This window comes from Cervus elaphus, chromosome 16, assembly GCF_910594005.1.
Source record: "Cervus elaphus chromosome 16, mCerEla1.1, whole genome shotgun sequence".
In the NCBI taxonomy this organism is placed as follows: domain Eukaryota; kingdom Metazoa; phylum Chordata; class Mammalia; order Artiodactyla; family Cervidae; genus Cervus; species Cervus elaphus.
Window position 1 is genome coordinate 10772614 of NC_057830.1, and position 23955 is coordinate 10796568.

The 23955-nt window shown below is 34.9% G+C and overlaps 1 protein-coding gene across 7 annotated transcripts in view; it reads left to right on the forward strand.

Moving 5' to 3' along the window:
- PTBP3 (polypyrimidine tract binding protein 3) overlaps nucleotides 1-21995 on the forward strand; it is a 91777-nt gene extending 69782 nt beyond the window's left edge. For all 7 annotated transcript variants that reach the window (XM_043870657.1, XM_043870658.1, XM_043870660.1 and 4 more), the window contains 7 exons: nucleotides 6536-6613; nucleotides 8714-8859; nucleotides 9101-9134; nucleotides 12113-12205; nucleotides 12940-13156; nucleotides 16398-16475; nucleotides 16616-21995. In XM_043870657.1, the coding sequence (XP_043726592.1) occupies nucleotides 6536-6613; nucleotides 8714-8859; nucleotides 9101-9134; nucleotides 12113-12205; nucleotides 12940-13156; nucleotides 16398-16475; nucleotides 16616-16748 (779 nt within the window). In that variant the 3' untranslated portion in view covers nucleotides 16749-21995. The remainder of the gene's footprint in view (nucleotides 1-6535; nucleotides 6614-8713; nucleotides 8860-9100; nucleotides 9135-12112; nucleotides 12206-12939; nucleotides 13157-16397; nucleotides 16476-16615) is intronic.
- Nucleotides 21996-23955: the final 1960 nt, after the last annotated feature.

Below are 23955 nucleotides of genomic sequence, written 5' to 3' on the forward strand. Positions count from 1 at the left end.
TTAAAGATTTTTATTTGATGTGATCGATTTTTAAAGTTCATATTGATTGTTACAATATTGCTTCTGTTTTATGCTTTGGAGTTTTGGACATGAGACATGTGGGTTCTTAGCTCCCCAATCAGGACCTGAACTTGAATCGCTTGCATTGGAAGACGAAGTCTTAACCAGTGGACTGCCAGGGAAGTCCTTCACGCTTTAGCTTTAATATCCGCTGCCTAAAATAGCTGTCACTGTGCTGGTTGTTGCTGTGTTGGTGATGTGCTAATTTCAACTTTCCTCCTGATTCAGTAGCTGGAATTTTATTATAAAGGACTTTTTTTTTACCACTCCATTCATTCATTCATTTTTATTACATTTATGTGAGTTTAAGGTTTATAGTGTTGTACTTTATGTTTACATAGTGTAATATGATTCATGATATAAGTGATACTTACCCCATTACATAGTTTTACTATTATTGTCTATATTCATTATACTGTGCATTAGCTCTGTATAACTTAATTACTATTCATTCTATTTATTTTTTCACATTAATATGGACTTGTAAATTCTTATTCTATGGGCAGTGATTTCACATTATTGTTTTTCATTTTATATTCAAACTGTCCCAGATTTGGCCAGTGGGAGCCCTTTCATACAAGTTTCTGTGGCCTTTTGACATGTCCTCATCATTGTATGCACACTTCACTACTTTCTGGCAGAAGATGTGTCAAATCAATCTTCTTTACTTTCCCTGCCTTAGCACTGCAGTCAGCCATTTCTCCAATGAGCCCTGGTTCCTTTTAGTGGAAAATAGTATTTGGAAATCAGTATTAAGGCATTATATATGCTTATTGATAATAGGGTATCATTGCTTCTAGAAACTTTAAGTGGATGTGTATGTATACTTCATAAATATATTTCTCTCTGTGTGTCTTTTTAAAAAACCAGATTTTAACTGATACTTCCAATTTCTAATTGAGCACCCTTTTTTTCATATTGTGATTCCTTTTCTTTAAGAATGAGAAATATAGTTTTCTGTTAGCCTCAACATATTTACCCATTTGCTCAATCCTATAATACACAAAACGTTTCAGAATTGTTAACACATACCATTAACTAGAGGTTAATATTTGCATAAGTAGTTTTCTGGGCATTGCTCCAATGGTCTATTTATTCTTTTTGTCATTACCACAAGTCTGAGTATCTGACAGAGTTAAGTCTCTTATTCTTCAAGAGTATCTTGGCAGTTCTTGACCATTTACACTTAGGAATTTTAGGATGAGCTTTTCAAGTCCTCAAAGGGGCGGGGGGGGAAGCACTGTCAGGATTTTAATTAGATTATATTGACTTTATAAATCACTTAGAAGGCAATTGACATCTGTACAATAGAGTCTTCCAGATTTTGAACATTGTGCATCTCTCCATTTGTGTATTCTTTTTTTTTTAAATTTGTATATTCTTTAATGTCTTTGAGTAAAGTTTGACGACTTTTCCAAATAAAAGTATGTTTACATATGTTTTGTTAGAATTATTCCTAAGAGCTGTACTTTTTAGATTCTAATTCTCAACCAGTCTTTTTGATCTGTGTAATTTTGGGCAAATTGCTTAACTGCTCTGTACTTTTGTCTTTTTATATGTGAGATGAGCATAATAATAATACTTAACTGGTAAGAATTGTGATGAATATTATATATGCTAATGTATGTAAGAGCTTAGAATGATGCAATGTAAATTTTAGCCATCATTAGGTTTTCAAAGTGTTGCTAATACACAAATGCAGTGTTGTTGTTTCTTGACTTCATATTCAGCAACTTTGATTAACTCTTCTTTCTCTAAATATTCTAATTTTTCTCTCTTACTTTAGTAAGATGCATTGAACTTCTAAAACTTATGTAGAAATGGAAAAGAATCTAGAATAGTGAAGTAAATGCAAGACTTAACATAAAGTGCAGTAATCAAACCACTGTGACAGTGTTGAAAAGATAGATATATAAACCAGTAGAGAAGCATATAGAGTCTAAAATTGACCCACATGTATAGGATGAGTTGATTTTTAGCAAAATTGCTAGTGTAAAAATTCAATAAAGGAAAATCTTCCAACAAGTAGTTTTTGGACAGGTGGGTATCCATATTGGAAAAAATAAATTTTGATTAGTATGTCACACCATACTGACAGATTGACTTGAAATGGATCTTAGACCTGTCTGTAAAACTTAAACCTAAAAAACTCCTAGAATAAAACCTAGGAAAAAAAAAACCTAGGAAGGGGGACTTCCCAGGCGGTCTAGCAGCTAAAACTGGTGTGCTTCCACTGCAGGGGGCACAAGTTTAATCCCTGGTCAGGAAATTGGAATCCCAAGTGCTATGCAGTGTGACATGGCCAAAACAAAACCAATAAATAAATTTAAAAATCTTATATTAAAAAACACTAGAAGAAAATCTTTGCAACCTTGGGATATGCAAACATTTCTTAGATAAACCACAAAAAGCACAAACCATAAAAGGAAATAATTTTATGTATTGTATATACATCAACATTTTAAAAGTTCAGTGGCTTGAAAGATACCATCAAGAAAACCAAAAGGCAAGCTTATAGACTTGAAGAAAACAAATTAGTTATATCAAGGTATACAAGGAATTCACAGCTCAATAATAAGAAAACAAATCATTAAAAATGGGCAAAAGATTTGAAAATATATTTTACAAAAGATGGTATATGAGTGGCAGTAAGCACATGAAAAGATGCTCAGCATCCCTAGTCATCAGCAAAATGGATATTAAAATTACTATATTATAACATACCCTTTAGAAGCATCTTGATTTGGTGGATTGTTGTCTTTTACTGGTCCTAGAAATGATCTTTTCACATATGCCATCTTCACACTGTTTCTTTTCTTAGTTTCTGGAATTTTGACTAGACCTGTTAAATTCTCTTTCTCTGTTCTGAGTATCTCAAACTTTCTGTCCTGTTTTTTCCTTTATCTCTCTGAGCTGCATCCTGAATAATTCCTTAGGGCCTTTCATTTTATTAATGGTCTCTTCACCTTTGTGTAATCTGTTGTTAAACTTGTCTGATAACTTTAAATTTCAGTAATTGTGCTTTTTATTTCTAGAAATTTTATTCTTTTTTTAAGTATCATCTGCCTTATAGATACTTTTCAGCATAGCTTTTATTTTTCCAAACATACTATCTAGAATCCTCATCTGATAATTCCAATGTCTGAAGTCTTTGCAGTTATTTTTCTGCAATTAGACATTTCTTTTTCTGCTTTCTTCTTTTTGAGTTATTCACTTACTTGGGAAATAACTTGGGACTTCTTTGAAGCTTAGCCTCAAGGTGGTATGTTCCTCCAGAAAGAATTTACTTGTTTGCAACATCAAAGGATCTGTGTCTGGGACCATTTCAATCTAAATCCATAATTTTGTTAATTTTCCCTTGAAGTCCAAAGAAATGTGAATTTAGGCTGCAAATTCACATGAGAACTTACTTTTGGTTAGACCTTTTCAGGAACGGTTTTGTCTCCTCTCTGTTAGACACAAAGTCAGCTTTCCTTGTAGTCTTCTGAAGGGAGGAGGAGTAGGCAATGGGACGGGTTATTTTAGGTTTATACTGTTGGATGAATGTCATGGAGGTCTCCTGTTGACTTCCTTCCTCTTGGGCTAACCTTGGGATTTGCATCTTGTCCATTACGCGTGAGGATGATGAAACCAAAGCTGTTCGATAGAGTTAGGTTTTTAGCCGGGTTACTGTTAATCATCTTGTTAGCTGTTAGGTTTTTTCTTTAAAAAGGATCTTTTTACTGTTCATTGGGCATATCTACCACAAGGTTGGTCTTTGTTATTTAGTCTGCTACTATATCCACATTTAAAAAAAATAATAATTGTGCCTTTTTTCCATAATATATATTGTTTGTAATGTTTCAAATGGCTCTATATTTTGTCTAGTGACCCATAATTTATATAATAATTCTCCAATTTAGACATTAAGCTTGTTTCTTTAGGGTTTGCTATTACAAACAATAGCACTGAGAAATACTGAAACACTGATAAACTGATTTCATAGATAAAAATGTTATCTATTTGTATTACCTCAATTGCTTTTGGTAATACATTTTCCAAATGTAAAATATGTGTGATATAGCTATTCAAATCTTAAACCTTTTCCTGTAAAGTTTGTGTAAACCAATGTCTAACAGGTTAATTTGCTAAAATATTTCTGCTCCTGCTTACTTGAGGAATGTAGATTTATGGAAACTTTACAAATGTTTCTTTTGTCAAATATTAACAGATGTTCTTGTACTTGGAAATAATTATTTAAAATTTGGCCCTGGAACAGTTTGCCAGTTCTTTCATTTATTGCTATTTAATGTTCAGTGAGAGTTAATATCAAAAATTTTCCTCATTTCTCTCAAACCTACTGCATATCTTCTGCCTCATACTGCTCCCCCGCCATAACCACTTGTATTAGACTTGTTGTTTTGTTTTAAAAGGACCTCCCTTGCCTTTCTGACAAATCTCAGTGATTTATAGTAATTAACGTTTATTCCTCTCACATAACTGACACCTAAACAACTGTGAATCAATTTTTGCAAACTTCCCTCACATGTCTTTTTGATCCAGGGTCCAGGCTGAAGGTGTCACTCCATTTGAGACGTGGCATTCTCGTGGCAGAAGGTGAAGGAAATCAGAGAGCTGGTGTAAACCCATAATGCTTCCTAAGGCTTCTGTATAGCAGTCTGTGTCATGACTGTCTGTGTGTTCCTATCATGTGATTGAATGCAGTGGCGTTGCATACAAATGTATGTTCTGCAGGAGACACTGCAAGTCACATAACTAGCCAGAGTTAGATGGAAGGGTCAAGTGAATACTTGGCAACCATATTTCTTCTTTCATTTATCTTCCCAGTGTAAATTTTCATAGTAACTCATATCCATATTGAAGTGTCTTGGGTAAGTCTTCCTCTATGCCTTAAAATAGTTGTTATGAAAATGAATCACTTTACCTATGATCTTCAGCCTACTTGAATATAAGTTTAGCAAGGGCAGAGATTCTTGGATGCGTTATTCAGTGCTTCCTTAGCACCAGAGGGATGCTTGCCTCCTCGTGTGCTTTCAGTGATATTTCTCTTATATCATCAGTTACTCTGTATTTCTCATTTTTGTGTCTTCATTTATTGTCAGTTCTCTCTGCTAGCTCTGTCCCTGAAGTCTCTTTATGACTATATTTTCTTGAATTATTTTAATGAATCATAGCACATATTTAACAAATTATGTTAAATAATTCTCTTTAATGAAGAGAATAAACTTATGTGATCTTTTAACTCCTCTGGAAAGTACAGCCTACATACTTCCTATAAATATGCATATCACCCTATCACTTTAAAAAAAAAAACAAATGCCTGCCTTTGACTCTTACATTCTAGCTTCTTACTATTGCTCTAAAACTATTGCTTCCCATTTATGTTTCTCACTCTCCCTAACTTTTATTGAACCCCTCTCCCTGAAATTCCGTCTCTTGATCCTGAGGGACTATAATTCATTGTGTTGTTTTCTGAGGCTGTTCTCTCTCTCTCTCTTTTTCTTGGAATGTTCCTCTTCCACTTAAGTGTACTAATACTCCCAGGTTCTCTTTTTAGCTTTCTTCATTTCTTGTCTTGTGCCCTTTTTAGTGGAGTTTTTCTTCATATGACTTTTACATTTATTTCTATATAGATGATTTACAAATCTGTATCTTGTAGTAGTTAGAAATTCTGAGTTTACCCCCTCATTTCCACTGTGGCATTGCCATTTGAATGTCTTACTATCACCTTGACCTTAACTTGTCCTAAATCAAACTGTTTTCCTACTAGTAATGATTCCACCATTTAGAGCTAACTCCTCTATTTGTTGATGGTGCACAGTCGCCAGGCTTCTAAATGGAGAAGGAATATCAGCCTTTGTTTGGCATCTGGTACACGCTAAGCACTGCTTTTCACTTAATGTCCAGCTCAAGTTTTACCTCCTGAGAAGCCTTCAAACAGTCCCAGAGATCCTTTGCAATCCCTTCTTCTTAGACCACTTGCAGTACATTTGTGTTTAAACCTCTAGATCCTCAGCATGTGAATCTTCTGTAATTCATAATTTTAGTTTGTAAAGCCTCTCAAAGGCAAGGATTTTTATTTCGTATTTCTTTTTGTGAGCACAGTACCCCATAGGTACAGTATAGTTTAGCGAATATTTGATGATTTTTACATAGAAACAGTGCTCTAAATAAGGGCAAGAATATCAACCTAAATAACAAAACCAAATAAAACTAAGTAGCAAACTAATAACTCAGAATGAAATATTAATAACATTCTAGCTGTAGTCTTGAACCTTGAACCCAGTTGAAAGGGATTAGCCTCTGGAAGTGGCAGAGGCTCTTTTACAACACAACAAGGATCATCTATTGAACAAATCTTCACTCGTAATAGAATCTCTTTGTCAACAATATACCCTCATATGGCCATTTTATTGTGTTGATAGCCATCTTTATAGAAGGTAGTGTATTTATTTCAGCTTCTCTTCCCCATCAGGTGCACCAGGAATCATTTCCTCGCCGTATGCAGGGGCTGCTGGATTTGCCCCTGCTATTGGATTTCCTCAAGCTACAGGTGACTGTTTTAAAGTTGAAGTTGAAATGATTTCTTAATGATGATTTATATATTCTAGGAAATTATCAAAATGAAAGATATGACCATGTTTGAAGGATTTACCAAAAAAGCATTACACACGTCAATCATGGAAGTGGCTCATGGACAGTAGATGATTGTACAGCTTCCTTGTGTTTATGAATAATTCTAGTTTCCTTCTCAGCACTAAAGTTCTGTTATCTGTTCTGCATCATCTGTACTTGCCACTGGCACAGTTAACTATAGGTTGACTATATTAAATAACCTTAGGTTTGTCTCTTTGGTTATTATATAAAACAGATGAGCTGCTTGCTGATAAGCAGCTCAATTACATGTTAAATAGACTTGTCTTACTTATCCTTACTGCCTATAATGGCATTCAGTATTTATCATGCAGACAGCAAACATTTGAATTAGTAAACATTTACTATTTTATCTGTAAGTACTTTTTTAAAAAAATTAGTAGGTTTGAAAGATTATTATAGAGGATATGCATGCTGTTTTATTTCAGAAAAAAAAATATATACACATTTTTTTCTTTTAGCTAGTGAAAATAAGAGAGAGAGCAATCAGTTAATACTTTGATAATGACTCTGACTCTTCCAAATAATAAGCAAAATGAATTTGATTATAACTTAAGGAGAAAAAATACTTTATGGTTTTGTGCTTAAAGAAAACACTTGAGGTTGATGATTGGAAGAGTGATGCAGTGTTAAGTCTAGTCTACATATTACCTTTATAGCTTCCAGCTGATCTGTGAATATAACTATTTTAAACTGCAGCATAGCTACTTTCCCTTTCTAAGTCTGGGAATTGTAACTCTTCTCTTCAGGAGAGGGGATGAAGTTAACTAGAAAGAAAGAGTGATTTGAAAGGTTGAGGTTTATTAAAGTTTTAGGTTTCTGGTGGTTTTAAGACATTTTAACATGTTTAATTAAGTGAGTGATCTTATCTATCTCATTAAAATGAAGGCATTATACATTGTGTTCATGTGTTTGAAGCTCCCAAGAGCTACACATGTGGAGGTGGCGATATATGGTTTCCTTCATTTTGGGTATTTTTTTGACATGCTGTATCTATAAAACACTGTAGTAAATGTTAAGAAAGAGAAAAAAAATGCATGAAGAGGGCTCCTGAGTTGATAAGGCTTTTCAGGTGTAATAGAGGGGTATATGCACACACATGATTTGTGATAAAGTGGCCAGATTCTATTATAAGGAATTTTGAACTTAGAATCAATACATTAAAGAATTGGCTCATTTTACATTAACTGGGAATTTTATCTTAGACAGTTTTTAAGCTGAGAATACAAATAATTGGACCTTGTGAAGAAGTGTAGTGTTTTGGGTATTGTATGTAGTGTCAATATTCCAGTATTATAGGGCTTTCAGTAGTTTCTGCAGTATCTAGGGGAATAGAGAGCTCTGAAAATTCTTGCTTCAAAATAATATTGAATCCATAAATTTGTTGTTGATGGTAATAATGTTTTACAAGGTTACAAAGTGTTTTTTTCCCCCATGCAGAATATATGTATACAATTTATCTGTTTTAGATATACAACTCAGTGATTTTTAATAAATCTACAGAGTTGTACAGCCATTATTACCACAGTCCAGTTTTAGAACATGCATTACTACCTAGCTTGCATATATGTGACTTCTGCTGAAGGACTTTTAGAATATATATGTGTAAACACACACACATATATATATGATATAATGGTAGAAGTCAACTTGAAAATTATATCTGCTTTAGAGAAATGTATTGGAATATATCTATTTCAAGAAATAGAAGGAGTACTGGTAGTTATAGACCCTTTTAAAAAACCTCATGGCTTTAAGACTGGTGAATTTGGTTGGTCTGCAAAGTGTTATATAAATAATAGAGTATTAAGTATGATAATGTCAACAAATGAGAAACTCTATGTCCAGAGTCTGGATTGACCTCTGTTATCCTTAAGGTAGCTTTGAAACATTTTCTTCTCTATTTTTGCTTTTGCGTTCATTTATTTTCTTAAGTTGCATCAAGTGTTATAATCCTCCAGATAACTAGAATGTGAAATGCTTCTGCTGTTTTGTAAAGGTCTGTCGGTCCCAGCTGGACTAGGTCCCGGAGCGCTCGGCCCCCTCGCAATCACCTCCTCCGCTGTCACTGGAAGGATGGCCATTCCTGGGGCTGGTGGTATGCCAGGAAATTCTGTTCTGCTTGTCACCAATCTTAATCCTGATGTGAGTTGGAAAGTATCATATGTAAAAAGTCTTTCAGGAGGAAATATTGTAGCTTCTGACTTCGAGTTGAATTCAAATGGAAATGTTTAAGAATTTGTATTAAAGTTCATCACTAGTACATATAAGAAGCATGTAAAAAAGCAATGCTTGAAACACAGTCAACTCTCATTTTTACAAGTAAACTTTTAAAAAATTTTTAGTTAATGAGACCCTTATATTTTGTGTTCTCCTTTTCAAACAGCTAATAACACCACATGGACTTTTTATACTATTTGGTAAGTAATTTCTTTTGCTTTACTATTTTTTTTTGTTATTATTATTATTATTAGCTATGATGTGAATTGAGCCCCTTGCATCATTCAGTAATACTTAACTACTGCTGTCTGTCAATTAGTGTGTTTGACACAGGATGGAATAACAAGGAAGATTTGTTAAGTGATTATAGATAGAACAAAGTTTTATAAAAAGGGAAATAGAGATTGTAATAAGAACATACAGCTGGAAGACCTAACCTTGCTGAGGGAATCAAATATGATGTACAGAGAAATGATAGTTAAGCTAACTTGTGAGAAATGAGGAAGTGTTGTGTCAGCCAGGCAGAAAGGGAGGGTGAATGTCCTTTCACAGATACTAGCAGCGAGAGACAGAGCTCTCGGAACCTGGAAATGAAGGAAACTTAGTGGAGAGGGTAAGGGTGAGACATGTTGAAGCTGGACAGACGAATAGAGACAAGGCCACTAAGAGCTTTGTAAACTATACTAAGGAGCTTGGTTTTTAACCTAAGAACAATGGGAATCCATAATGAGATTCAGATTTTAAAATAATCCCTAGACTTTTTAATACTATGCCTCACTCAGTTAAAAAAAAAAATGTAACATATACTCTATATATGATTAATTAATCATAAATTTCATCAATCTTTTACTGTACTCTTTATGTATAGTGTTACATTACAAACAGAAATACAAGAACTATGAAGTAAGCAATGTTTAATATTTTAAAGATTTTTATTTCAAAGTTTTTTAAATAAAAATCTTGTTAACATTTAGTGAGAAATAAGATTTAATATGCTTTGTTATTTTCAAAAACCTTTTCCACTTGGAATCAGCATTCCAAAATCTGATTCTAAATTCACTTTATTTTCATACTTGATGGTAGTCGTAACTGAAAAAGATACCTCATAAGGATACACAAGGAGATTCCCTGGCAGTCCAGTGGTTAGGACTCAGTGCTTCACTGCTGGGTCCTGGGTCTAGTCTCTGGTTGGGTAACTGAGCTCCCGCAAGTCACGTGGCATGGCCAAGAAAACCTTTTAATTGAAAAATATAAAAATGTGATATGAATGAAAGTGTTGGATTGTTGCTGTACTAATTAGGATACTAATTTTTTAGTCTAATCCACTAAATTTTGATGTATTTTACTTAGAAAAAGTTCCATGTTTCCTCTTGTTAAATTAGTTGATCTTGAAATCTATTGCATTAGAATAATGGGGCTAAAAACTCACTAATAATCTTCATTTGGAAAAATTTTTAATAGAATGAGAAATTGTTTCAAATTTTTTGAGTGGATAATAGGTTTTTTTTTAACAGCATCTTTCATCTTTCAGATGTAATTTACAGCCATACAATTCACTAACTTAGGTATACAACTCAGTGATTTTTAGTCAATGTACAGAGCTGTGCAGCCATCACCAGAGTTCAGTTTGAGAACATCTCTGTCACCCCACAGAGATACTTCATACTCGTGTTTCTATAATAGTTTTAATAATAGTTTCTATAATAGTTTTAATTCACGACACATTTATGTGATTATCAGTAACAAAATCCTGTGTTCATGCTAAATTTTCATATGTCTCTTTAGTAACCAGAGCACATTTCTTTCCAAAAATAGTTTTTTTCTCACTAATTTAGAAAAAAAATCACCCTCAGCTTGAAATACAAATTGTATATTATTTTTTAAAGGGCGTTTATTTTGGCCAAGAGGGACAGGGAAGCCTAGCGTGCTACAGTCCATGGGGGTGCAAAGAGTTGGACACTACTGAGCGACTGAGCAGCAATATTTCAGTCACTTGTCATTTCTGAAAAGGATAGCAAATTTGGGATACTTACATATATATTTTTAGCTACTGTTCATCTCTCAGTTTAGTTGCTCATAGGGGCTTGCCCATAAGATAACCAGTTCTCCTTTGTGTGCCCTGAGAATTGTCATAGTCATTCTCCCATCCTGTTACACAGTATGGTAATTGTGCTACTGTTTAAGGATCTTATTTTTACGATATTGGTGATACCCTATTCCACATGAACTGCAATATATTTTAGCACACTAAATGGAAAAAAATGAGAAAATGTCCTTCACATTGTAGAAAATTTCCACCTATAATTTCTTCTATATGTTGAAAATTAGTAAAATGTAGTTTTTCATATTGGTTTATATAAACAAATCAGGATAAATAACAGCTTATTGTCCTCTCGGGCTTCCCTGATAATTCAGTTGATAAAGAATCCACCTACAATGCAGAAGACCCTGGTTTGATTCCTGGTTTGGGAAGATCCACTGGAGAAGGGATAGGCTACCCACTCCAGTATTCTGGCCTGGAGAATTCCATGGACTGTATGGCCCATAGGGTCACAAAGAGTTGGACACAACTGAGCGCCTTTCACTTTCACTTTCATTATCCTCCCACACCCCAGTGAATTCATTTTGCCTGCTTTTGGGGATGTGGGTCCCACTTTGGGGAACACTAGTATAGAAAAATTGGATGTAATGAGATCAATTTGGGAGGCTATTGTGATTGTCCAGTTGTGAAATAGTGATAATAGCTTCAGTGGTAGGGAGGATGGGGAGAAGTGGACAAATGTGAGAGATATTTAGGCCATAGAATCAGTGAGTACTGGTAGTTGATAGGATATAAGAACTTAAGGAAAGGAGTAGGTCAAAAGATGACTCCCAGGTGTCTGACCAGAGCAAATACATGCATGATGATACTGTTTATCAAGAGAGTTAGTGAACATAGGAGGGGACAGAAAAGGGGAGATGAGTCAGTTTGGAATATGTTAAACTTGAAGTATTTATGGGACATCCACATCAAGGGATTAATAAATCTAGAATATAGATACAAATTTGGAAGCGTATGTATGAAATTGCTCAGGGAAAGCATATAGCATGAGAAAAGAAGCTTTCTTTAAATATATTGTTAAAATTAATTGAACATTACACAGTCAACACTAAAAAACTGTTTTGTCTTTTTAATTAGGAGTATATGGTGATGTACATCGAGTGAAGATAATGTTTAATAAGAAAGAAAACGCATTGGTTCAGATGGCAGATGCAAATCAAGCTCAACTAGGTACTAGTGATTAATAATAGTCATTATTATATGTGCATATTATATGCTCCTTTTGTATGTGAATTTTCCTGTGAAGTAAACTTACGGCTTAAGTAGAAAGAGTTCCTCTTTATGTCAGTGTCTGCATTATTATTTGGATCTGCTTACATTTTAAGATTTAAAAATGTTTATGACTCTTTGAAGTTCATTTATCTGTTTGAACTTATCATTGATGTTTAGAGCTTTGACTCTAGATTTTTCCATTAGCTTTAAACTAATAAACAGGACTTGTTTTCTTTCATTTTATTTGTTTGCTTGTTTGTTTTCCTTCTAAGTTTTCTAGAACTGTTGCTTAAAAGTTCATAATGATAGTGCAAGGAAGTATCATTTTGCTATCTCACCATTCATTTTTATAGTGACTGTTGAAATATTACTAGTCAGATATTTATTTTAAAAAGTTTTACTTGAGATTAATTTATTCAGTAGCCATTTCCTGAGCTCGTTATATTTCAGGCATTCTGAAACATTTTAGCACTCTGCTAGGAAAATGGGTATTTTTTGTTGTATTGCTTTTCATTATGGTAAAACAAACTCATTTAATATATTTTCATATGTAAGAGTTTTTAAATTTAAAACTTTTTAAACCCTCAAACTGACAATATAATTTTAAATGACTAAATAAAAAGAATTATGATAGTTTTACAGAGACTCTACCTTAATACCCAGAGTTTCCTTATTTTCTTCTTATGCACCAGCAATGAACCATCTGAGCGGTCAGAGACTTTATGGGAAGGTGCTTCGTGCTACACTGTCCAAGCATCAAGCAGTTCAGCTTCCTCGAGAGGGACAAGAAGACCAAGGTCTGACTAAGGATTTTAGCAATAGTCCTTTGCATCGCTTTAAAAAACCTGGCTCTAAAAACTTCCAGAATATTTTCCCCCCATCAGCTACTCTGCATCTTTCCAACATCCCGTATGTATCTTAATTTGTTACTATTCATTTCAGTGATTAATAACCTAGGGTATATGGTTTGGGGAGATAAAAACAAAATATTGTTAATATAGTAGTAGAGATTCAATAATTTCTTGTCAGATGATTTATTTGCCATCATCTCTTAAGAAGTTTATCTAAACTTACACTCCAGAAGTAAAGGTAGCAGTGTTTAAAATTTTTCTTTCCAAACAGGGAATTAGCAACTAGTTACCTTTCAGTTATGGAAGGACAAAATTACATTTATGCAGAGATATTCCATTGCTACATACTTATTCATCCTTCTGTAGAAGTAAAGACCCTTCAGTAACCAGCATAGCAAAATCAAACAATTTATGTTTTTAAGAATTTGGTAAGCTTCCCGGGTTGCTCGGTGGTAAAGAATCTGCCTGCCAGTGCAGGAGACGCAGGAGACACAAGTTCAACCCCTGGGTTGGAAAGATCCCCTGGAGTAGGAAATGGCAACCTTCTCCAGTATTCTTGCCTGGAAGATGCCATGGACAGAGAAGCCTGGTGGTCTTGGGGTTACAACCCATGGGGTTACAAAGAGTCAGAGGCAGCTGAGCATGCATGCAAGAATTTGGTAAAACTGAATTCTCTGTTTTTTAACCTACAAGCCACATACATATCTAAAAAAGCTAGAAATTATTTTCTTATAACCAGTCTGTAGTAACCAGTGTTGTAGCAGACTTGTTCTTTAGTCATCATCTAGCTTAGGGATTGACAGACTACAGCCCATGGACCAAATCCACCTGTAAGGCCCATGAGCTAAGATCAGTTTTTACATTTTCAGTGGTTGGGGAAAAACAAAAGAAGAATATTTTGTGATTTGAGAAAATTACATAAAACTTCACCTTCCATGAAAAAGTTTCAGGGAACACAGCCACATTTATTGATTTATGTATTAGCTATGGCTGCTTTTGAGCCAGTACGACAAAGCTGAATTGTTAGAATAGAGACTGTATGATCATCAAAGCCTAAGAAATATAAAACTGGAAATCCCAGTTTTAATTTGTGAAATCCTTGACCAAAAAAGATGACCGTTTTATATAACATGAAGGAGGATAAGCTTTGGAAAGAAAGGGTAAAAGCTGGGGGTATAGTTGTATGCGATCATGTGTGTGAAAAGTTAAAGACTTTTAACTTTGGAAAAAGCTAAAAGGGAGTGGAAAAGGGTACAGTTCTGGGACATTTCTGAAAATGAGAATGGCCGTTGAATAGGAACAAAATAATTATTCAAAATACTGTTGAATGCCCAGGCTCCTCACTAGTCTCCAGTTGGGCACATGGAGAAACTTTGCATCTGAATTGGTCAGTGGCTCAAGCCTTCTGCCTTCCAGGCAACAGGAGGAGTAGCTTTAGAAAAAAAAATTCTCAGTTATGTGCATCTAGAAATTTAGCACCTCATTACTACAGAATAAGGGGGAGAGGCAACATATTTAAAGACTAAAGCAGGCTCCCTCTTAAGGACATTTGTCCAGGAGCTGGTCTCAGGTTGCAGCCTACACTGGACATATAGGTAGGAGAGAGAAAGTATGTTAATATATTTTTAACCATCTACCAAGTATTGGACACTGTGCTGGTGTCTTACATGCATTACCTCATTTAATCTCCATAATAATCTTCTTTTTAAAATTGTGGTTAAATACATAACCATTTTAACCTTTTTTCTTTTTCCATTTTAACCATTTTTGAGTGTGTGTTTCAGTGTACATTCACATTATATACTTTCGTAGTGTGCAACCATCACTTGTATCCATCTGGAAATCCTTGTCATCATCTCAAATTGAAGCTCTGTACCCATTAGACAATATCTCTCTGTTTCTCTCCACCCTGTCTCTGGTAACCACCATTCTGTGTTCTGTCTGTAGCAGTTTATCCATAATAACCTTTGGAGTAAAGGTTGTTAGTTTCATTTTAACACTGAAAGTTAGAGGCTCAGATTAAGTAACTTACTCAGGAGTGACATTCCAGGTGAATGACCAATAGGATGCGAATTCAGATCTCTGTCCTAGCAGAGCCAGTTGTTGTTCTGTAAGCCCATCCTTGCTGGTAGTTGTGAAATGAGGAGGAGTCTACTTTTAGTCAATGGACTGTCATGTGGTAGACCACCGTATTAGTTGTCCACGGCTATGTAACAGATCACTCCAAAACCTAACAGCTTAGCACAATAGTAGATGTTCTTTATCTCAAACTGTTACTGTGAGTCAGGAATCCAGAAGTGGCTTCGGTTTTGGCTAATTCTCCCACAAAACAGCAGCATCTGAAGGCTGTACTGGGGCTAGAGTCCACTTCCAAAGTGGCTCCCTCATATGCTCAGTCAGTTCCTTGCCACAAGGACCTGTCCATAGGGCTACTTGACTGTCCTCATGAAAAGGCAGCTGGTTTCTTCCAAAGTTAATCATTCAAGAAAGGGCAAGGTGGAAATCACAGTGTCTCTCAGCCTCAGAAGTCACGTGTCATTTCTGTAATACCCTGAGGGTTAACAGAGGACATCCTTATTCTGTATGGGAGAGGGGTACTCAAAAGGTATAAATACTAGGAGGCAAGAGTAGTTGGGGGCTCTTTTAGAACATGGTTGGCACATATACATGTTCATAATTATCCTGAAAGTAATTGAAAAGGTACTGGGTTAGTACTAAACATATACTGGACTAGAAGTGGACTATGGAAGACAAATCAGAGCTAGGGAAGGGGCTTGGAAGTACTAGTTAGGTACTAAAGACGTATGGGTAATAATCCCATTGAAAGAGTAAATATAGAAAGATTTTCTTGTCCTTTAGATACTGCCCATGTCTTATGCAAAAGAATTGAGACAAAATTCCATTGTCTGAAGACATGCATGCATCAATCTTGAACATTTTTTCCTTTCTTTTGCAACTCTATGGAAAACCCACTAGGCTTCTCTATCCATTGGATTTTCCAGGCAAGAATACTGGAGTGGGTTGCTCTTTCCTCCTCCAGGGGATCTTCCAACCCAGGGATCAAACCCAAGTCTCCTGCATCTTCTGCATTGCAGGCAGATTTTTCACCACTAAGCCATCAAGAAACCCAACCTTAAAGATCTTTAAGGGCACTTGCAAATCATGTCTTCATTGCATGGCTTTATGCTCTTTGTAATGTGAGATATTCTAGAGACCTGATGATGTCAGGAGTTAATCTTTGCTTCATTTGAAAACTAGGGATAAGATAATTGACTGTCTCTGTGATGATGTTTTCACAGCCCCTCTGTTACAGTAGATGACCTGAAGAATCTTTTCACAGAAGCTGGATGTTCAGTGAAGGCTTTTAAATTCTTCCAGTAAGTCCATTCTTTTAAAAAATACATTAACATGGTTTGCAAATGTTTATGGTAATTTAATGAAGTCTTCTAGGGTTGGGGAAGAGGTTTGTAGGCAAAATTAATTCTGTGTACTTTTTCTGTTTCTTCTGCCACTTTAGGAAAGATCGCAAAATGGCACTCATTCAGTTGGGATCTGTGGAAGAAGCAATCCAGGCCCTCATTGAGCTTCATAACCACGACCTTGGAGAAAATCATCACCTCAGAGTTTCCTTCTCAAAATCTACAATCTGACTTTTCTGTGAATTTTTCTCCTAAGACTGGACCATAATTTTAGTAAAACCTTCAGACATAGACTGAAGCAGCTCAAGACCAATTCTGCCTCTTTTTCAAAAATAACTCTTTCTGAGTTTGACGTTCAAGTATATTAAAAAAATCAAGGGATGTTCTCTTTTCCCACTTCTCCCCTCTGCCAGTACGTCATCAGAGGCGTGTTTTTCCTTTGTACCATTGTTTCTAAAATGAAAATAATTTTCAGGAAAAAATTTTTTTTCCAGTAATTTAATTCCCTATATTAAATTGGATTTCAAGAGGACAGACTTTCTTTTAATTTGGGTCCAGATCAGCCTTATACAACATTTCTAAACTCCTTTGTACTTTGAAAAATTTAAACAGATAGACTTTTAAAATTACTTGACGTAAATAATTTAAATGACCTACAACCAAGTTTTTAACTTTATGATTCAGAAATTTGAGTCCTGTAGGAAACTATGTTCTCTTGTAAGTTATAACAGTTATTTGGCATATATTGATACTTATTATACATAAATTGGGTTGTATTGGAAGCAAATTGATAAACTCGCATGTTTTCTTTCAGTTTTTTTTTTTTCCCACTGTAAGACACTCCTTTGCATATCTTTAACTTTTTGAAACTATTTGGAGAATGAAATGTCTCAATTGTCTCCAGGGAAATTATGTGGAATCCAACCAGGATCTATTAAGGTGTCAGAATAATTAATTTTATTCGGGAAAATCATGTTTTAAATTTCACAATGACAGTTGCCTAGTAATATGATCTTGGAAAATTTAAAAAGAAAAATAATCCTACTTATAAACTACTTTTTTATAGTTTTCAGAAAAAAGTTTACAGTCTTAAGGAAAATATTCAGGTCTATCATATGGTTTGACAGATTTTTTAAAAGTTATTTTTGGTAAAGTCTTCTTTTAGAAAAAAAATTAATCTCAAGGGTTTTTTGTACCACTATAATCTCTAATACTTATTCAGAATTACTGTGTATTTACTTAATTTCCTATTATGTGCCTTATTATGTGCTTATGATATAATAGGTTAGAGTTTTATCCAAGTATCTTAAAAGCTATATCGTGGGCTTGGTGAGCATTTGTTTTTTCTTTCCTTGTTTTGGCAAGACTTTTAAAGTTTTGTTTTGTTTTTTCAATTGAAATTTTAAGTGATTTTCAAGAAGTAATAGTTGCTATTCAAATTTTTGGTGCTTTGGTGTAGAGGTGGGGTGGGGAAGCGTTAAATGGTTTTGGGAATAACTCAGTGCACACCTGTAGGCCTCTTCATACTGTGACCAGTAGTGGTCATTGCGCTTATAGCATACCAGTTTGGGGCTATACAATGCAGTCTCCGTTTCTGGATCTTGTCTAATCTTTATCACCCATTAGAATTTGTCTCAGGATTGCTTGGTTTTTGTCATATACTCAAGTGAGCACTTGCTTTTCTTTGTTAATGAAGCTCCGTACTGAGTGCGTGCCCACATATATGCAGTATGGGAAGGAGTGGGTTCTTGCTCTACTCTGTCCCTCTCTCTTTTCAGTTGAATGTAAGCATATGTTTTAATGTTGTTTCAGTGATTGTATAATGTAAAATTATTTCTTTTAAATTAGATACTTTGCATTGATTACTTATTCCTTCAGTGCTTGAGTAGGTTTTTTAAAGCAGAATTTGTTAAAAGGGTCATTTTTGTCTACCCCTTTTTCACTTTTCTCAGATTCTCAAAGTGGCTCATCTCACCTTTTAAAAGAATATCTCAATCTCTTATTATATTCCAACCATTAAATTAAACAGGAAAATTTTAACAAAAAAAATTTGCAAAAATATTGGAGAATACAAAAGACATTCTGGATTGTTCAAAAGCAAAATTCCCTCAACGCTGAGCAACAGTTAGTTGGAAGAATATGAAGGACACTAAATTGAGATCTTTGAAATGGATCAGTTTTAGTATTGGCTGATAGGTGTACTCATATATCTAGGGTTTTTTTTTTTTTCTTCTTTTTTTCACTTATAAAATATATTTTTACCAAAACACTGAGTAAGAGGGAAGGGAGAAAAATCCAGTTTCTTTAAGAAATCACTCCAAGTTTGCTTCATTTTTTTCCTTCTTTACAAGCACTATTGTAATTTTCAGTTATATTTTAAATTGGATGTTTTTTTCTTTTTGAGTTAGAAATTACTGTGTAGTTTGAATTCATGATTCTCGTAACATTCAGTGTAAGTGTAGCAGAAGTGTAGCAGAAGGGAGATCATAAATGGTGTTGAATGTAATTTTGAAGTAGGAAATGGCCTTTATATTTGAGAGAGAACATTTGAATCCTTTTCAGGGCTTTGTGTGTGTGTGTGTGTGTGTGTATAGATGAGTGTATATACATACATACACTCCTCTGATGTTGTACATACATATGTACATTACATACATCTTAAATTATTGACCAAAAACATTAATCAAATTAAGATTTGGAAAAGTGAGATATTCTTATTTAAAACTGTGTTCGAAACCATCAGTTTGTGTCTAAAATTAGCTGTAGCACATGGATGTTGTTCATATTGGGCTGTTTGCTCTTTGAATTATAGAGGTCTACAGTATTTGTGTTGACATAGTTTCTGTAAAAAGATTAAAAAATATCAGGGCAGTGAAAAAACTAGATCTTTGTATTTTTTGTTTTGGCATGCAGTTAGTTGATATCTTCTAAGCAATGTTTTGTTGTTGTTGAGCTGTGGTAGTATCCTATTTTAAAGTTTATTTACTTTATTTCCAGGAGAATTGTCTTATTTTTGGAGGTGTCTGACTTTGACACAAATTATATATATTTAGGACTTTTAAAAATAGCAGTACAAAATGAATAACCAACAAAAACCTATAGTATGGAACTCTGAAAAAAAAAATAGCAGTACACATTAAATGGTAGCAATTTATGCCAAAAACTTTTGAGATGTAAATAACTTGCATAGTAGTAAATTGTGTTTTGTGTGAGATACAAATAGGAAAATAAGCTTAATAATTTGATAACTTACTGGAGAGTATCAGAATTGCCCAGTAGTGCCTACAGAATGCCTTTGTTTAAGGCTAAGTTACTTGTAGTAATGTTTCTGATTTTGTTGTTGAAAGTTGCAAATCTCATAGTTTCTAGAGACACAGTTTTTGCCTGCCTGGTTCCTTATGGGAGCAGTGTTTCTTTGGCTCCACCAGTGGCGCCCCACTCCAGTACTCTTGTCTGGAAAATCCCATGGACAGAGGAGCCTGGTGGGCTGCAGTCCATGGGGTCGAGAAGAGTCGGATATGACTGAGTGACTTCACTTTCACTTTCCACTTTCATGCATTGGAGAAGGAAATGGCGACCCACTCCAGTGTTCTTGCCTGGAGAATCCCAGGGATGGGGTCGCACAGAGTCGGACACGACTGAAGTGACTTAGCAGCAGCAGTAGCAGTATGATCATCATAGGTTCTGCTTCAGTTGATTAGAAGTAACGCTCTTGAATGTCTCTGTTCAGTTTTATATAAACTTTTGGAAACTTCCATGTTATTAAGCAGCCAGGTTATACAGTGATTGTATTATCATGTAATTCCCCTTCTGTTCCCACTAAATATTTTTTGGACGAAAGATGACAAGCTCAAGAGTATGTGTTCCCCTGCCCCCAGTGAGTCACTTAAAAACCTTATTTGCCAAATTGTCAGGCTCTCTCTTAGAAAAACTACTGTGTACTGCTATTTTTAAAACCAAAAAGACACCATGACTATGGGTAAAAGCATTTTTCTTAACCTTTCCTTTGTCTTGATCTGTTGTTAACAAGAATAAAACTGCCAGACTTAAAATAATCTACTATTGTGCTAGAAAGAAATACCATTTAGATTGCACAAAACTTTTCCCTTAAAGAAAATGTAATTCAGCTGTCTCTTAATTCAGCTGTGTTATTATCTAGAAGACTATTTGCAGTCTTTTTTCAGAGCAAATTTTAACAGCTAGTTGTGAATGATTTAAAAAATAGAAAATTACTAAAATATCAGTTTGGGGGGTTTTATAGAGGGAGAAAAACAAAAGAAACAGGACCAAAGTTTATGTGCCTTCTTCAGTAGTCTTTCTTCCTATTTGAGGTTTAGGTGGTAGTATCAATATTCTGGTTTTCAGGAAATGCATACTATATAATTTTAAAAGAATGTTATCCCACAGACCATTCTTTCAAGGAAACAGTTGTAACTGTAAAATGAAGTCTCAGTTATACTTTTTGCCTTCCTCATGTAATATTCATAGCATGTGCAGGTCCAAGAACAGAGCTGCTGTAAGTCTTTGTGGTAGTCATCTTCATTTCTGTAACCTGAGGCATATGTTCCAGAGAACAGGGGTATTTTTCTGGCCCAGTGACCTTGGTGATAATAGTCATGGTTGAAAGCTGCTTATGGCAAGCTTAAATCAGCACTGTAAACAGACTGTTGTTGTTGTTGTTTTTAGGTTATTTTTAGTTCTTGAACCTGTGTAGTAGTTGTAATAATAAATATTTAAGTAACTATTTTTTATGTCATTTACAAAATCATACTCTGGCCTTTTTTCCCTTTACCACTGATACCCAGATCTGTAAAAAAAAATTCATCCCACATCCAAAAAGTACTAATTATAAAGATTGCTAACCAAGCAGAGTTTTGCATCAAAACGTCACCTCATTGCTCTGACCAAAGACTGACTGTTCTGGTTTTGACTCCTTTCTGTTAAGCATTTTTTCCCAAGCTCCTTTCTGAAAGAAGACCCAGTGCAAAGCGGCCTTTACTTTCTATTTCCTATTGGTGAATAGACTACTTAGAGAAAATGGGAGTTTAAATGTGAACAGAATGGGTTAGATGATAAGGGTTCAATGGGCATTTTCAGTACTGTATTTAAGAAAAAAAAAATAGCACAGCTAGGAGCCTCTGACATTGTCTCGTGCTTTATGTGGTCTGTTCATAAAATTCCCTTTTTCAGTTTATAAGAATGTTCATCTAACAGAAGTAAATGCTGTAAATATTTGTAACAACATTTTTTTAAACCAGGCCAAAAAAGGGGGGAAAAAGCGGTTTTGGGGAACAAGTTGACATATAAAGTGGTTTTATATAAAACATCAATTGTCTTGTATATTTTGATAAGCTGCAGTACCAGCTTTCATTTGTAACACAGTTTGTGGCTTTGGAAGAAAAGGATTCTGTGTTTGTCAAAGTGAATCATGTTATAAATGCAAAGAGACGATAAAATATTAAAAAACATATTTTCTAAGTGCGTAGTGCATGGTTAATTAAAGCTTCTGTACACTACAGTATATTCCATTTTCGTTCAGTTTGTATATTTGCTGCCTATTGATATCTCTACTCTCTTTTCCTAACAAGTATAGCATTGTAGCATGCCTTTTAATAAATGTCATGACATCTGTACTCTCTTAAAATATTTCTGTGTTCTTGTCTGTACTTTGGGTTTCCCCTTGTCTTACCTGTAATTCTAATGATGTCATATTTTCTTTTCTTTCTCATAACCATCCATCTAAACTTGTTACAGTCACAGCATAGCAGGCATATGTGCAGACAGCTTTAAAAACTGAACAACCTTAAGTTTGCTGATCATCTCTCCTTTAGTTCAGGAGCAGTTCTCGTTTTGAGAAACAAAGTGCTTTTCTAATCATCCTACAAACAGCTTTGTCAATGGCACGCCCCCTCTGTACAAGTAAACGTTGGTATATTTGCGTGAGTGCTGTCTTTTGCTATCTTTGTGTATATCTCTCTCCTTTCTGTTTCTCTCTTTCACACACACAGACAATATATGTACAATGCCAAACCAGAGTTGGAACATTTTTTCCAGTTTTTGGCTTCCCTAGGGAGCAAATATACTTAAATCTTGAGACATGAGGTGTGATCTCAAACCAAGTTTGTGTTCTTTTCAATTAAAGGGTAACATAGTTACCAGCTGCCTATCTATTTCTTCTCCATAGACAAATGTTTTATTTTTAGGTTCTTTAAAGTATTACTGGATTGTGGGAGTCTAAGCAGTCATTTATTTTAATCTTTTATTCTAGGATCTTTTGGAAGTGGGAATTTGTGTGTGTGTGTGTGGTTATTTTTAATGGCATAGAGGACTCTGTAACTACTACTGATCTTTGCTTGCTCATCTGAAAATCTATTGTCTCCATGAATGTAACTAGATCAATTTTTTTTTCTAAGATCTAGAGGCATTTTTATCAGGGAAAGGTAAAATAACCCTATGGCCAAAACAGTTTTTGTAAACTTCTATAAACTTTTTTTGACCATGAAATGCTTATTTACACAGCAGAGGCTTATAACCATCGTTGAGTCACACACAGTCTTGGATGGATCTAAGTAATCTAGAAAATGGATCTAAGAGCCCACGTAGTTCAGTTTTCACCTTTTAAAAATGAGCGGCTCAAGGAAGTAACTTGCCCAAGGCAACATGGCAGTTCCTGGCAGAGTCTGGACTACAACCCAGGTCTCCTTGACATTACCCAGCACACTCTGTTGCAGCCTGGCATTGCAGTTCTGTCCTGCCAGGTGGTGTGAGTTCAGTCTTAAAGGTCTATACATGGGATTGGGGTGCTGATGTACTTTTCTGAGAACTGCCAAGACCAGTTTAAAGAAACTGCATATGTGATGGGGGTGTTAATTTCTGCCAAAGAGTAAAAGTTCTTACCTATTTCTGAAAACTTAAAAAGTGTAATTTCAAGTTGCAAATTTGAGAAAGCTAACTTTTGAAAAATGTAGTTACTTATATGTATTAGTTTGTTAGGGCTGACATAACAAAGTACCACAGCCTGGGCAGCTTAACCAACAGAAATGTGTTTTCTTACAGTTGTAGAGGTTAATATTGGGTTAGGGTCCACCAATCTGACCCCATTTTACTGTTTTACCTCTTTCAAGGCTCTATATCCAAATACAGTTACATTCTGAGATACTGGGGGTTAGGATTTCAACAGGAGAATTTTGAGGGGACACAATTCAGCTCAGCAAGTACTGATTGTACCAGAATTAAGCCATGTGCTGGGAAAGATGATGAAAAGTTAGAGATACCATGATTTACCTTTTAAGAACTGTGTAATCTAGTAGAAATGTCAGCCTAAATCCCTAAGTCAAATAGCCTTGAACTCTTGCCTTTAATGGGAAACTCCCCAAATGGATCATGAGGCCTCTCTCTAGGCCATTCTAATCAGAATATATATGGCTACAGCTAATTA